This window comes from Schistocerca cancellata, chromosome 9 (assembly GCF_023864275.1).
Source record: "Schistocerca cancellata isolate TAMUIC-IGC-003103 chromosome 9, iqSchCanc2.1, whole genome shotgun sequence".
NCBI classification, from domain to species: Eukaryota; Metazoa; Arthropoda; class Insecta; order Orthoptera; family Acrididae; genus Schistocerca; species Schistocerca cancellata.
The window spans coordinates 409,672,361-409,689,057 of NC_064634.1; the positions used below are offsets into that span (position 1 = coordinate 409,672,361).

Sequence of the window (16,697 nt, forward strand, 5' to 3'; positions counted from 1 at the left end):
ATACAAGAAAATGGAAGGGCAGGTGATATGTCAGCAGCTGTGGTGTTCTTATCAGAATATCATTCAGAGACACTACAGTAGGAGCTAATACCATATTACTGTTTAACCAATAAGAGGAAAGCACGCATGACTATACATATAGAAAATGGAGATAGGTCCCGCCCTCTTCAGGCTAATGGATACTGATAACTGCTTCTTGAGTACTGTGCTACAATCATAGATCAGGAGATATGTAAGCTAATGATAGGACAGTTTGCCGGTCTTGACCTTCACAAAGCATGTAGAATGGTTTTAATAAGGTTATGTAGCCATAGCAGGAGAATAATTGTTTGTGGAGATTGTAATGTTGATTTTCTCTCTGACAGTACTTACCAGATGCCCTTGGATTATTGAGATTCAGCTTTGGAATATTTCCTACAGTAGTTTCCAACAGGTATTTCAAAATATAGTGCCACAACCATTAATAAAACCATAGATTCCCTTGATAAACATAGCAACATGAAGCACTTATTGACAAAGAACTGAAAAGTTACTGGAGTTTCCATTCTAGTCTGTAATCACGAAGTTCGTCGACAGCACTCAGATAAACAGTTCAATTGAGAGTCCAGCACTTGTACACTGTTGCAACACTCCATTGTCCTAGTAGCGCTGTGACTGAAGTTACAGAAACTTCTGATCCAGCTGTGAACAGCTGGTTCTGTTTGATGGTTCTGCCAATATCAGTCTCTTTCATAACATAGGATCAGCCTATTTGATATCAGTGGTATCAGTAAATGATCCACTGCGGCATGTATCTCGGGCTAGATGCTTCTTGCCAGAAATCCTGTGAACTACCATTTGACGGCATTTAACAGGCTTCAAGAATCCTCCCTTCACACCCCCCAAAATGGCCAGTATTGCCATAAACATCCCACTCCTTGGTAGAAGTGCGGCCAGTAGCAAGGGCAGTTTCTCAGCAGTGCTGAATGATGAGTTCAGACCTCTGTTCTGCCGCTGTAATGGGGGCACCAGTAAAGTATGTACTGCTGGTACATCAAATCCATTACTGTGTGATGGCACTAGTCATAGAGAAGCTCCTCCAGTGACTTTCCTTTGACTGAAATTGTTCTGTAAGATGGCAAGAAGCAGGTTATTGTGTCCTCTTTGTTGAGATATGACACTGCTTTTTTTATGTGCATTTTAAATATTTGCATGCTAGGTGGAATGGTTGTGTGGTAAGGTGTGAGATGCTGTTTTTTGCAGCAGTCCTGAAACAGACCAGACACAAATTGCAAACCATCATCTGATATATGGTATGTGGGGCACCTTCAGTGGCAGAAACATTCTGTGAGATTCTGATAGGGTACCTACTTGAGATGCTACTGTTTGTTTGCATCACATGTGGGTAGTGTGATTAACTGATGTGGACGGACTGCTACTAGTGTTGTGGAGGCAGCCATGGAAAGAAGTCCTGTGGTGGTGCAGCTGGTTCTGCTGCATGTGCATGTCTCTCAATCTCTACTGAGACACCAGACCATTAGACATGGTGCTGGGTAAGCACCTTCATTCTCGTGATACCCCAATGATTGGAGTAATCTCTAGAGGGAATCCACATTTGCATATTGGACTGTTTGACAGTAGTAAATTGAGCACTGATAATGGTTGAGGAATTGTGCCCAATGCTGTTTTATCGGGAAGCTTGTTTATGCTACCAGGCGAAGCAAGTAGTGATTGATAATCTGGTATATGATGGACCTTCATACCATAGAGAGAGGATTGGAACTTCTGATACACAAAATGAACAAGTGCTCCTCTCTCAATCTGGTTGGGATTAATTTGAGTTGAGGTCAGTGATTTGGAAGACAATGTGACAGGCTGTTCAGATGCGTGTGGAGTCTTACGCAATAGAACCTTAGCCTTTCCATCTTTGTAGGTATCTATTGTTAGTAACAACTTTCATTTGGAGTCAGATGTGAGCTTGTAGTAGGTAAAGTATGAGTTTCTCAAAAGTTTGCTGACATTCTGTCATCCACTCAAACTTTTTAGCTTTCTGCCAAAGATATTTTATTTTATTTCCTGGTATTTATAGAGAGAGGTAGCCAAGTAATTCCTTCCACGTTTCTGTGGCCAGGACATTCCATGTCGGGTTTGAAGACTTCACACTTTTGGTTCATAATGTCAGGATTAATTTCTGAAGATTAAAATGTATCCTTCATTAGTTATACAATTAATAGTGATATCATTGAAGTCAGGCTGTCAACTGAACTGCCCTTACTTGGGCGGCCACAAGCGTGTGGGCAGTGGTGAACAGACAGCACAAGTATGGGCCATCAGGCAACCATGCCATAACCTATATGACCGAATGCCTCAACCGAGTGTCCAATTAGAGATGGCCAAACGGCTCTCGCATATGGCAAAACAAGGCATGAATGCAGTGCAGTTGACCCATCGGCAGGGTAACCTGCACCTGTCTGCAGGCGAGCTGTGATAGACACTTTTAAGTAATTTACACAACAAGGAATGTCCTATAGTAGTTGTTCTTGGTGGTTGTTGTTGTTGTTGTTGTTGTTGCTGTTGTGGTGGTGGTGGTGGTGGTGGTGGTGGTGGTGGTGGTGGTCTTCTGTCTGAAGACATGTTCGATGCAGACCTCCATGCTTGTTAATCGTGTGCAAGGCTCATCATCTCTGCATAACTGCTGCAGTTTACATCCACTTGAACCTGCTTACTGTGTTTAAGCCTTGGTCTCTTCCTACAGTTTTTACTTACACCCCCATCATCCCCCTCCTCAATTCCCCCACTGAGTGAGGTGGCACATTGGTTAGCACACAGGACTCACATCTGGGAGGATGACGGTTCAAACCTGCGTCCAGCCATCCTGATAACTTTTCCGTGATTTATCTAAATCGCTTTAGGCAAATACTGGGATGGTTCCTTTGAAAGGGCACAGCCGACTTCCTTCCCCATCCTTCCCTAATCTGATGGGACAGATGACCCACTGTTTTGTCCCCACCCACAAATCAACCAACAACAACAGCAACACCCCCCCTCCCCTCACAGTTCCATTATCAAATTGACAATGCCTGTGTTGTAATACTGTGCCTTATCAACAAAATCCTTCTTTGAGTCAAGTTGTATTACAAATTTCTTTTTTCCCCACTTCTCTTGATTTATTCATTATACCCATCTAATTTTCAATATTCATCTTTATCACGACATTTCCCAGACAGCCATTAACATTTCACTTCCATAGAAGTCTGCCCTTCATACAGACACTTTCAGAAAAGACTCCTAACACTTAAATTGGTATATGATGTTAACAAATTCTCTCTTTTAGAAAAACAGTGGAAGGTAGCACATTGGGTAGCACACTGGACTCGCATTTCAAGAGACAACAATTCAGTTCTCCATCTGACCATCCAGATTTACAGTTTCCGTCATTTCCCTATGTTTAAAATGCCTAGATTGTTTCTCAGAAAGGATATGGCCAGTTCCTTCCCCATCCTTCATTAAACCAAACATGTGTTCCATCTTTAATGACCTTGTTGCCAATGCGATGTTAACCACTAATCATCCTTTCTTCCTTCTTTTTTCAGGAGCCTTTTGTAGTTATTGCCAGCCTACAATTTTATATCCTCTACTTCAGGCAATGTCATCTATTGTGCTGCCCAAATAGCAAAACCCATCAACTACTCTTAGTGTTTCATTTCTTTATCTAAATCTGTCAGCACACCTGATATGATTTTACTACATTCCATGGCCCTCAATTCCGTTCAGCTGCTCTTGCAAGTGTTGGGTAGTATCTGAGAGAATTACAGTGCCATCAGCAAACTGCAGAGTTTGTATTCCTTCTCTCTGAACATTAATTCCCCTTTCAAAATTTCTACTTTGTTCCATTTACTGCTTGCTCAGTGTACAGGTTGAATAATGTCAGGGAGAGGCTACAACCCTGTCTCACCCATTCTCAACTACTGTTTCCCTTTCACACCTTTTGACTTTTATAATTGCAGTCTGATTTCATTACAAGTAGCAAATTTCTTTTTGCTTTCTGTATTTCAACTGTGCTTCCTTCAGAATTTCAAAGAGTATATTCCTTGTAGACAGTAGCATTGTTAAAAGCTTTCTCTCAATTTGCAACTGCTATAAACTCAGGTTTGCCTTTCTTCTATCTATGTTCTAAAATTAATTGTGGCATCATTATAGCCTCGCTAGTTCCTACATTTATCTTAAATCCAAACTGATCTTACATAAGATCAGCTTCTACCAGCTTTTCCATTACTCTGTAAATAATTCAAGACAGTATTTTGGAAGCATGACTTGTTATAGTTACAGTTTGATAATATTCACACCTGTCAGCAGTTGCCTTCTTTGGCATAGGAATTATTACATTCTTATTGAAATCTGAGGGCATTTTGCCTGACTGATATATTTTGAATACAAAGTGAAATAGTTTTGCCATGACTAGCTCTCCCAAAAATTTCAGTAATTCTGAAGGAACATCGCCTTCTTTGGGGTGACTTGTTTCGACTTGGGTCTTTCTGAACTCTGTCCAATTTTTCTCGCAGTGTCGTATCTCACATCTCATCCTCATTTACTTCTGCTTCCCTTTCTGTAATATTGTATTCAAATTTATTTTCCTTATATAGACCTTCTGTGTATTCCTTCCACCTTTAAGCCCTCCGTTCTTTGCTTGGTATGGTCTTTCCATCTGAGCTCTTAGTATCCATACAGCATCTTCTCTCCTCCTCCTCCTCCACCAAAGGTCTTTTCAATTTACCTGTAGTCAGCACCTCTCTATTATATAGTCGTGTGTGCTTCTTCAGCTTTGCATTTGTTGTCTAGCTATTTCTACCTTACCAGTTTTCCCTTCCTGTCACTGTCAATTTTTAAACATCTTTTACTCCCTTTTGGCTTCTAGATTTCCTGCATTTTCATATTTTCTCCTTTCCTCAATTAGATTTAACATCTCGTGTGTTATCCGAGGATTTCTGCCACATCCTGCTTGTCCTCCTTCTGCTTTTCCCATTTGTTCTCTCAAGGCAATCCATTTGTCTTCTGTTGTGTTCCTTACCACCATTTGCTTCTGACATGTGTATCACAAAAAAATTTGATCACTGGCTACTTTAACCTTCTCTCAGGTCATGGTATAAAGTATATGTTTGTGACCAGTGTGATGCCGGTTTGTTGCATTCAACAGAACCGTAGTCTACGATATGAACATCGTGTTTCCTGGAGTGTGCATTGAGAATGTGGATCATGACTAATTCATTATTACACTATAGTAGAGGTCACCTGCCATTGATGTGAGGGTGGAATCTGTTGATGATGAGCTAACAGGGTTTTCGTGCATGTCATTTTCAAGTTTTAGTTTCTGAATCCAACAGTTATGTGGAGTTGTTTAACCCCTAACCTGGCAAGTTTCTCCAGAAAAGATTTTACCAAAGTTGACCATTGTTGGCTAGAAGTGCCTGACTTCCAGTCTCATGAATACTTACAAGAATGGAGACTGAGTTTCATGAAGGCCATTCCTGTTCAAGGTACAAATTTCTTGCTACCCTGAAGACTCCATGTACTTTTGCTATCCTAAGAACCTAATTAATTCTAGATTTGTCTGGCTGCACCACTTCTAAACAGCTCAGAGTCTGGAGAAAAACATTACTGTAGATCTGACGAGTGAGTGCGTATTTTCACACTTGGAATTATATTTACGAGGCAACACATTAAGTTCTGCCAACCAGGCAGCATAAGTATGATTTTTGTGCTTGTATTTATTGAAAAAATGTTAAACTTACATTTTTCTTCACAGTAATGTGACGAAATAGTACAAATTTCAGAAAGATAAAGTTTCAGGATGGATTAGTGGCTAAGGAGTGACGTGGTTTTTGGGTTAGTAGATAGATGGCATGTTTGCTGTGGAGCAGCATCACAACCTTACATGCTGTTAAATGCAGCAACAATTGATGATGGGAACATTCCCATTCTTCCTTGTCCAGCAGGAAAGGCTGCAGCTGTTGGAACATTCCCGCCTTCTTCATTAATTGTTCAAGGATCTGTTGTTGTGCACATTGTCCTTTAAGCTGTTACTAGAACTGTTGTTGTTGTTATCCTATTTGCCATTTGCTGGCCATCCAGTTGTCATTTCCACAACTGCCAGAATTTCTCCATAATGGTAATGGATTGGAAACCAATGTTAGCACAAGTGGTTTTGTTTCCTTATTGCCTCTGATAAATCCATAAATTTTGTTACTGGACACAGGAGTGCACAGCATTTACTGACATGAAATGAGAACAATTTGTGCATAAAATCAGTGGAGCTATCAAGTCAGCAGAGATTTACATAAATCTGAAGACAGTAGCTAATCTAAAGTTAGGCAACAATTACTACCAAACAGATGCAACATGTATCACTACACACTGCACTTCACTGATAGATTGGTAAGAAACTTAGTGTGCTTGTACAGCAGTTGTAGTGTCTCTCAGAGAAGACCACTTTCCACAGCAAGAACTCTTCTTGCTCTCCAGGTTACAGACAGACAGGGTTCCTAGTGGGCCTTGTAGCTGCGAGGAGAATGGGTGTGGCAAGGAATTTGGCATCTCCGCACCCTCAGTGTTGTTCTTGAGAAATCCATGTACTCTTAAGTATATGTTACATTGGTTAAATGTAATGTTAAAATTACTTTCCAGGCAAGAACTCAAACCCAGATGCCTATGTTTTATAGGCAGTGCACTGTCAATTGAATCATTTTGATTGTGCCTCACTGACTGACTCAAAAGATTCAATGTTATCCTTATTCATTTTATGAGCTATGCTCAGGTGACACAGCTGCTAGCCTATTTCTCTCACATCCTGGCATCATAGTTCAAATACCTCACCTACATATATGCAATACAGCATATGCAATGCAAAGAGAGGAAAAGTATTATCTTATAATGTGGCCAGTCATTACAATATTGTGCACAAGAAAAGAATTTTCAGCATGGCTTAACACACAAGAATATATTTTCTGTAACATAATTGTTCACATCAGTATTGACAGTATTATTGTTGCAGGAGTGGGAGTGACAGCTCTAATACCCCAGCTCCAGTACCTGCAAAGAGGAGGGTGGGACGTCCTCGAAAACATGCATTGCCTGGTACTTCTGGTGGTCCGTCAGGGAGCAACAGTGCACCAGCCGTGATGACACCTGCTAGCACATCCTCGTCCATTGGCAGCCAGCAGCAGCAGAATAATCAACAGCCATCCAGTAGCAACCGTTCAGACATTGCATCTTCAGTGTCTGGCCTGCTGCTGGGAGTGGGTGCTGCATCCTCTACAAGTGACGCACCACTTTTACCTGCAACACCTCTGCCTGCAACAGAAAGTTTTCGTGTATACCGCAGTGGTGGAGGTAGGTGTTGACTCCTTAACACTATGTATATGGGTCTAGTTGATATACATGTTTGTGTAACTACTGTGGCTGGGTAATGTAAATGTACCCGGTTTGACAGACAGACGCATTATGACGTTTGATTGTTGTTTTAGTGACTATTGAAGTGTATTATTGATTAAGTACACTGCCTTTGGAGGGAGGGGGGGGATGAAATACTGTCAAGTACTGTGTTCAGTGACACAAGGGTATAAAATGTGCATACTGTGAGAGTTTGTAGTATTAGTCATTCATCACAGATGTCAATGATCAGATGGGACTCAGGAGACATGTCTGTGCACCACCTGTTTTGACTCTGCAGGCGGTAACTGTGCTTAGTTTAGAGGTGATCAGTGTTTGGATGTTCATTCTATAGTACAACCATGCCCCACCAGTGAGTATGTACTCCTTTGGAACAGCTCCAGCCATTTAAGTGTGGTCTCATTGTGGACCTGCAAGATGCCAGATAGATGTATTGAAGTATTGAAGCACATGTTGGACACAAATTATTGGTGGTATCCTGCAGATCAAGTTCTGAATGTCCTTGTAGTACAGACATATATCAATAGCAACACATTTTGTGAGAAGCAGTGGCCAGCTAAATGTCATCCAGGGACAAAATCTGGGCACATGCACCTGCTGTGTGATCAAGGACCACAGGCAACCATTTTCTTGCAGCAGGGTTAAGATCACATGTGTCTCTGGCTAGGGCTACTGTTGACATCATGCCACTGCCAAGAATGGCTAATCCGGTGTTGTGAAAGAGTTAACTGGAGACTGGAATGTCCTGAGTGATGAGAGCTGTTTTTATTTGTATGCAAGTGATGGACGTACATGGGTGTGGCATAGACCTGGTGAGCTACCTATTCCAGAGTGTATTTGCTGATGACACACAGGTCCCATTGCTGGCTTCATTTCGTAGGGGGCTAGCAGTTACAACACACAGTCACATTTTGTATTTCTGCAGAGTAAAGTAACCAATGCCCACTGCATTGCACAGGCTGTTATCTCCATGGTACTGTAATTTCTTTGACGGCAAGGTAATGAGAATTTTCAGCAGTACTGTGCAAGTCCACATATGGCTGCTGCTACTGTGCTACATACTCTTCCTGTTGTACAGTAACCAGATCTCTCACCAGCTAATCATGTATGGAGCATGATAAAGAAGGAACTTACCTGTTCTCAATGGCCTGCAAGTACCATTGCTGAATCGCAACAAAGGGCACAACCTGCTTAAGACACTCTGTTGCAGAAAGCCGTTGGGCACCTTTAAGATCATTCCCATCCGAGAATACTATCCCGTGTTGCTGCCAGAAAGTAGTACACTGTGTACTGATGTGGCTGTTTGGGCACCCTTTTCTGTGACATGTATGTTTCATTTGGTCTGAATTTGTTGTCATACACTCCTACATGTCACATCACTTATCAATAAGATGACCTTACCCTTGAGAGTGATGCACTTTTTGTGGCTGTGTAATGTCTAAAAAAATTTTTTCATGTGAAATACAAAAATTTGTGATGTAGTTTTCTACCTTAACAGTTGTTAAAATTATACTTCAGTTGCTAGCAATATTTGTGAACAGAAGATACCTGGCCTTGATTCAGTGAGGGATATCAACTGAAAACATGAAAACTGTTAGGCAACAAAATGTATCAGAACTAGTGACATCTGAAGGTGCAGATGTGTTCTTAATCTGCTCAGCAATAGTTCCTAGGCCTGTCGTATTTATTATGTGCCTCTAACCAGACAAAAGAGATGATATTGTATTGTAGTGTTGTGTCAAGTATTTCTTCACAAACGCACTTGTTTTGTAAGGAAACAGTTTATATCACCAATATATCACCAACTAACTGTGTGTCACATTTAGGAATTTACTTCTCAAATCAGTCGGCGGGCTGGGGTGGGGGGGGGGGGGGGTTGTTGTTGTTTGTTAATGCTGAAGTACATTGTTCAACACCTTGTTTATATACCTGTTTACTGCTCAACACTTTCTCTGTACATTTACTGTCACTCATCTTTTAGGATATCAGACTGTTAGAATGTAAATTCGATGAATTTCTGATTTTTTCGGTTACCATTCTACATACACTCCTGGAAATGGAAAAAAGAACACATTGACACCGGTGTGTCAGACCCACCATACTTGCTCCGAACACTGCGAGAGGGCTGTAGAAGCAATGATCACACGCACGGCACAGCGGACACACCAGGAACCGCGGTGTTGGCCGTCGAATGGCGCTAGCTGCGCAGCATTTGTGCACCGCCGCCGTCAGTGTCAGCCAGTTTGCCGTGGCATACGGAGCTCCATCGCAGTCTTTAACACTGGTAGCATGCCGCGACAGCGTGGACGTGAACCGTATGTGCAGTTGACGGACTTTGAGCGAGGGCGTATAGTGGGCATGAGGGAGGCCGGGTGGACGTACCGCCGAATTGCTCAACACGTGGGGCGTGAGGTCTCCACAGTACATCGATGTTGTCGCCAGTGGTCGGCGGAAGGTGCACGTGCCCATCGACCTGGGACCGGACCGCAGCGACGCACGGATGCACGCCAAGACCGTAGGATCCTACGCAGTGCCGTAGGGGACCGCACCGCCACTTCCCAGCAAATTAGGGACACTGTTGCTCCTGGGGTATCGGCGAGGACCATTCGCAACCGTCTCCATGAAGCTGGGCTACGGTCCCGCACACCGTTAGGCCGTCTTCCGCTCACGCCCCAACATCGTGCAGCCCGCCTCCAGTGGTGTCGCGACAGGCGCGAGTGGAGGGACGAATGGAGACGTGTCGTCTTCAGCGATGAGAGTCGCTTCTGCCTTGGTGCCAATGATGGTCGTATGCGTGTTTGGCGCCGTGCAGGTGAGCGCCACAATCAGGACTGCATACGACCGAGGCACACAGGGCCAACATCCGGCATCATGGTGTGGGGAACGATCTCCTACACTGGCCGTACACCACTGGTGATCGTCGAGGGGACACTGAATAGTGCACGGTACATCCAAACCGTCATCGAACCCATCGTTCTACCATTCCTAGACCGGCAAGGGAACTTGCTGTTCCGACAGGACAATGCACGTCCGCATGTATCCCGTGCCACCCAACGTGCTCTAGAAGGTGTAAGTCAACTACCCTGGCCAGCAAGATCTCCGGATCTGTCCCCCATTGAGCATGTTTGGGACTGGATGAAGCGTCGTCTCACGCGGTCTGCACGTCCAGCACGGACGCTGGTCCAACTGAGGCGCCAGGTGGAAATGGCATGGCAAGCCGTTCCACAGGACTACATCAAGCATCTCTACGATCTTCTCCATGGGAGAATAGCAGCCTGCATTGCTGCGAAAGGTGGATATACACTGTACTAGTGCCGACATTGTGCATGCTCTGTTGCCTGTGTCTATGTGCCTGTGGTTCTGTCAGTGTGATCATGTGATGTATCTGACCCCAGGAATGTGTCAATAAAGTTTCCCCTTCCTGGGACAATGAATTCACGGTGTTCTTATTTCAATTTCCAGGAGTGTATTTATTCTTCATGTCTACATATTTATTTGCAGCCCTATGCCACTAGAGGGCTCCAAATTTTAGCGTATAACATAAGTTGTAGAACGTAACTTTGTTGGTGGATGAATCAAGCTGTGTAGCACAGTGGTTAGCATACCGTATTTGCATTCCAGAGGACAGCAGTTCAAACCGGTGTCCGGCCGTCCTGATTTTGGTCTTCCGTGATTTCCCTAAATTGCTTGAGGCAAATGACAGGATGGCTCCTTCGAAAGGGCACAGCCATTTACCTTTCTCATCCTTCCCTAATACGTGCTTGGGCTGTATCTCTAGTGATATTGTTGTTGATGGGACATTAATTACTAATCTCCTCATACTCCTCGGTGCGTGAGAAACAGTGTGCTGTAATCAAGTTTTTAATGTGAAGATTTCATACACATATGGACCACCCTCTCCTTCAGCATGACAGTGCCAAACTGCACACAAGTGCTGCGAAATCTGCAACAATCCATTGCCTGGGTTCATCGTCATTAATTTTTTTCCATACAGTCCCGATGTCGTCAATTTGATTTTCATCTCTTTCTAAAACTTAAAAGAACACTGACAGCAGGTGTGTGCAGATCCCTCCATGGCCTTTCACTAAGTAATGGTTCAGTCCTAAAGTATCTGGTTAAAAAGGACACTGTGGGTTGTCATTACGTAATTACCTTCAGTCCCTAAGTTCTTTCCTTTTTACTCAGTGTTCCTTCATTGTATGACTCTCTGTTAGACACCTTTCTTTGTAGGATACTCTTTCTTTTCTTATTGGTTTCTCATAGGATGCATCTACCGCACTCACTATTTTTGGTCTGAACCTCTCTTTTTTTTTTTTTACTGATTCCGCACTTCCCTAAATCTTGATTATGATCTCCTTTCCCCCATGGGACTTGTGTCTGTCTGTTTTGCTGGTAAGTCAGTAGTTTTTTACAACTCTTTAAAATTTCATTCTCTTAATGTATCCTTGAAAGCCAGTGTTCTTTATTGTGGTTCAAAATTTTTTTAAAGTTTCTATATAATTGTGATACAGTAAGAGCAAGTAACTCCCCTTTGTTCTAAACCTCATATCATCTGTCCTTTTTATTGTATCATATTTTGCATCTGCATTACATCTCTCTTATTGTTCATCCATATCTTTCCCTATGTTTTCCTTCTCTCCCTTATGATGCCCATGCATTACCAGCCTCCAGCCAACATTGTTGTGCAGGACTTGTGCAGCACTCTGTAGCACCATTTGAGACTGCTTTGACTGCAGAACTCACTGTGTGCCTAATCCGCCAGCCACCAGGTCACAGTTGTCAACCTGGCACAGAGCATCCATCTAACACATTGTAGCCATGTAGGTTGTGTGTGTGTGTGTGTGTGTGTGTGTGTGTGTGTGCATTTTAGCATAGTTTTCAGTCTTGTCTCCCAATGAGTTGTACCTTATTTACTTATAAATTATTTCTAAATCATTGCTTGTTTTATCACAAGTGTTGTGTAAACTCATCAGCTGTCACTTTTTTCCTTCCGACGATCTTCCTTGGAAGTATCCTCTCTCTCTCTCTCTCTCTCTCTCTCTCTCTCTCTCTCTCTCTCCCTCTCTGGCCCCTGGTCCCTTTCTACAATTGTTTCTTTTGCACATAAATTTTCAGATTTGACTGTGGTATTAGTGTCCAAATTTGGTATGGTAAGAATAGGGATTTGGACCTGTAATGTTTTAGTATAATCTGAATGTGGTTTCTAATGTTTTTTTCGAGTGCTGTCTTCGCATTGATGTTCAGGGTGAAAATTTTATCTTAGTACTTGACCTTAAGCATCTGTGTGATATAGCCATACATTTTCTTCTTTTAGCAGCTTGATTTTTTTCATCTGTATCCACGTACTCTGTGTTTTCAATATAAATGAGTTATTTGATAATGAATTATCTGCTGTCTCCAACAGGAATTCTACTTGTTTGATTACAGTGTCTACCTTCTGCTTGAAAAATGCTAGGTCAGTTCGTCATGTCACATTTGCTTTACCTGTCTCATTTTGTTGCTATTTCCAAAATATCATTAAGTTGTTGCTGGTGGAGCTTACTTGTTGTTGAAAATACATACATTATGATGCTCCAATGACTGCACAGCATTTTATAATATCCTTTCACCATCAGCGTAATTTGTCATATAAGATCTAGGAGCATTTAATACTTTGAGTCCTGGATTCTTTGCAGCATGCTTGTCACAGAATCCCAGGTACTTTCTGTATCTCTTTAAGTACCTACCATTTCATTGTTATAACTTTATTTACAAATATGGCTACATTTATTGGAGGTAGAAAAGTTCTTCTGTAATTAAGCTACAACGTAAAGCACATTTACTACAGATATAGCACAGAAATTTTATTTAAATTTTGGCACATGTTTATTTGGAAAAAAAAATTCTGCTTGGATTCATATTACTTTAATTAACCATAATTTGCCATTATTTCATACAGTTTGAAACACATTGGCATGTACGGGGGAGCTTTAGACAGAGTACCAACATACTGTATCTCTTCTTGGAGACTTTCCATTGGATAGTTGTGTATTTTCTTTGCAGACCTTACACATACTTGTGGGATGCACTTTCTTTTCTGTGGAAGGAATTCTATCAGCAAAATGCCTTCCTAGGAGTCTATTGCTACACACATTTTGGAACATAACAGTATGACTTCCTTTCTTCCCAAACTCCTACCCTAATTGAAGAAGAAAATTTGCTGAATGACAGCTTTTACCCTAATTCTTTTATATTTTCTGGAACAAAATATATACTTGTTACTTTCTGCCCCAATGTGCTTTATTATTGATTCAGAAGGGAGGGAGGGGGGGGGGGGGGGACATCAAAAGGACTGCTGCTGTCACCCACTCCTGCCACACATTCACTTTCTTCTATTCAGACAATAATGGTTGCTTGTCTAATGTGATCCATCCTAATAACTTATGTAGTAGACTTATCAACCAAAGTAATGTAGAATAGTGGGACAGTAATATCTATTGCAATAATGATGATGTTTTTGGACCTGAGACTAATTCAGAAGCAAAGTTACTGTATTCTCTTTCAAAAACATCCCCTTTGCCAAACAGATTCTTCAAATAGTTCACCATTCAGTAGCTTCTCTATCTCTGTGCAGGTCAAAAACTTCAACAGATTTATCAAAAAACACACTTCTAGCATAATGAGAGACCCACACAAATGAGTCAGTTCAGTAGTTTTGATCAGGTGCGGATTGTCCTTCAGGAAGTTGGAATAGTTTCAGAAAAATCCACATGATGACAGCGCCATACAGCCAACTTGTCGGGGGGAGGGGGGGGGGGGGGGCAGGTGTGAAAACAGAAAACATTGAATACAGTACAAATAGTGGAAGACAAGCTCAGTCATGGGACACTCACGGCATGCTTGTCACATGAGCTATGCTTGAGCTTAGGACTCAAAGTGCTAATCTTCTTACACAATTTTTAAAGTAGCTTTTGAACATCTTACAGAATACATTTTATTTACATTTGTACCAGCTGTGTTGTGCTGGTTTACAGTTTGTAAGGATTTTTTTGAATTCCTCGGTACCTTTCTCATTTATTACTCTTGTGATTTTGTTACTTATCAGTGAACTATGATATTAAATGTCATTAGTTGAACATCATGATCTGAGAGATTTACACAATGGATTCACATTCTCATTGTGTTTATAAAAATGTTATCAGCAACATCACTAGTTGTTCCCATAATTCATGTTGCATATTGTATATGGGGGAGCTGGATTATATGAAAAGGCCAGGGACTTTAGCATAACTCAACAATCTGTATTTTCTGAAAATTTGAAATTGAATGCAGGCTTACTCCAGTTCATTTATAAAGTACCAGTTGCAGCCCTATATATATTGTCTTTCATGGATGTTTGCATTTGTAGCATGGTTTTCAACAAGCTGATCACTGCCAAATCTAAGAATATCAACGTTTTAATGAATGAAGGTAACAACTCACTAAAAATTGGAGCCTTGAGTCCTCAACAGACACATAAACAAGACTGTGTATATTGCTAGCTTTCAGATGAATCAATCTTCAGAGATATACATCACACACATATGCAGATCACCTGTATGTCTACATTAGTAGTTGACTACATTGTGCTAGCACTGCAGGGTAACTGATGCATGACATTGTGTCTGGTGGAGCGGGCGTCCATAGGTAAAAGGCGGGGAGTGGGAGGGAGGGTTGGGGTATGGTGACTGACAACTGGAAATCGGTGTCATACACAGAATAAGAATGTGGTGCCAGTGAGCTGTTTCTAGCCCCAGACATGGGATTGTGCTGCGCACAATGTCACAGGAAATGTGGATTGCGATTGGGATGGGGATATAAATTGAGGAAAAGGGAGACTGTTACAAAGAGGATGTGAGTGCAGGGTGAGTGAAGTTAGGGTCATGGGGCTGGAGTTAATGGAGACCTAGGCCAGAAGGATTATGAGATTGAAGGATGTGTTGTAAGGACAACTCTCATCTACTAATCCAGTGAAGCTGGTGTTGAGGGGAAGGATACGGATGGTACAGATATTGAAATCAGTCATGCAGTATTTGGCAGTGTTTTCTGCCTCTGGGAGGTCAACTCTGCTTGTGGCCACAGTTTGGTGATGGCCATTCATTTGAGTGGCCAGCTGCTTGGTGGTCATGCCCACATAACATACTGCCCGAAAATTAAAGCAAAGCTGGTATACGATATGACTACTTTCGCAGGTAGTCATAGGTCTCTTATGATAGGATAAGCCTGTGATCAGACCAGAGTAGAATGTGCTGAGGGGGTGTATCGGAGAAGTCTGGCCCCTGTGTGTTCCACAAGGGTATGACCCATGTAACTAGGGATTTGGAGTAGATGTGGCAAAGGATTCTACTCAATGCTTCCCACTCTCTCAAAATGGCAGCCACAGCCCACTCAATCTACAAAATCCTAAGCCATCCTTATGCCGCACCTACTCACAATCTCTGTTAATACAATAGTTTATGTGTTTATCAGTTTGTACATACAGGCTGTTTACTGAGCACTTGAGATCATCAACTGATAATTTGCTACTCGCATATCTTGTCTACAGATGGAAGTCATGCATCCTGATTGTAGTGCATGTATAGTCATCGACACCAGTACTTAAGCTATATTGTACTAGTGTTTCTCTCTATCAGTTGGACATTTTTAATCTTACATGTGCAGTTTAAAAGTTACCAACTTTATGCTGTTGCATAGTTAACCATAGCCTTCAGTTCTAACTGTCGGAAAGCAGATGTGTTTGCATTATGAGCAGACCTTTGGTCCTCTTCAGTTGACAAGTTACTATGTAAAGGATTTTAGTCCATATAGTACAAAGTCCAGTCACATTAATGTGACTACCACATTTGTTTGACATGAACATGCAATAACCACTCATAGAAGTCTAATGGCAACACTAGCAGTGGAGTGTATATAAAGTGTCAGGTTGCAGAACAGAGCAGTCATTGACGCAACTTGGAAACATAGTGATTTATCTGACATCCGAAATGGTATGATCATTGTTTTTCATACCAAAGGTGGAAGTATTTCTGAAATGGCGAAGTTCGCATGCCACTGTGGTCAAAGTATACTGTATGGCAAAGTGACGCTATCCAAACCTGTTGCCAAGTTAACTATGGAGCACCCCTGGCCATAAGTGACAGGTGTGAGTGATGACTGCAGAGTTGTGCATGGGCGAATAGATGTGCAACTGTTGAGCAACTGACTGCCCTGATGAACCAAAGGGCTACAAACAGTGTCTCCTCAATGATAGGAGA

The 16,697-nt window shown here is 42.0% G+C and overlaps 1 protein-coding gene across 2 annotated transcripts in view; it reads left to right on the plus strand.

The window, feature by feature from the left end:
- Positions 1 to 16,697, plus strand: part of LOC126100999 (peregrin) — a 248,793-nt gene that overhangs the window by 190,781 nt on the left and 41,315 nt on the right. For both annotated transcript variants that reach the window (XM_049911665.1, XM_049911666.1), the window contains exon 18: positions 7,028 to 7,365. In XM_049911665.1, coding sequence (XP_049767622.1) covers positions 7,028 to 7,365 — 338 coding nt within the window. The remainder of the gene's footprint in view (positions 1 to 7,027; positions 7,366 to 16,697) is intronic.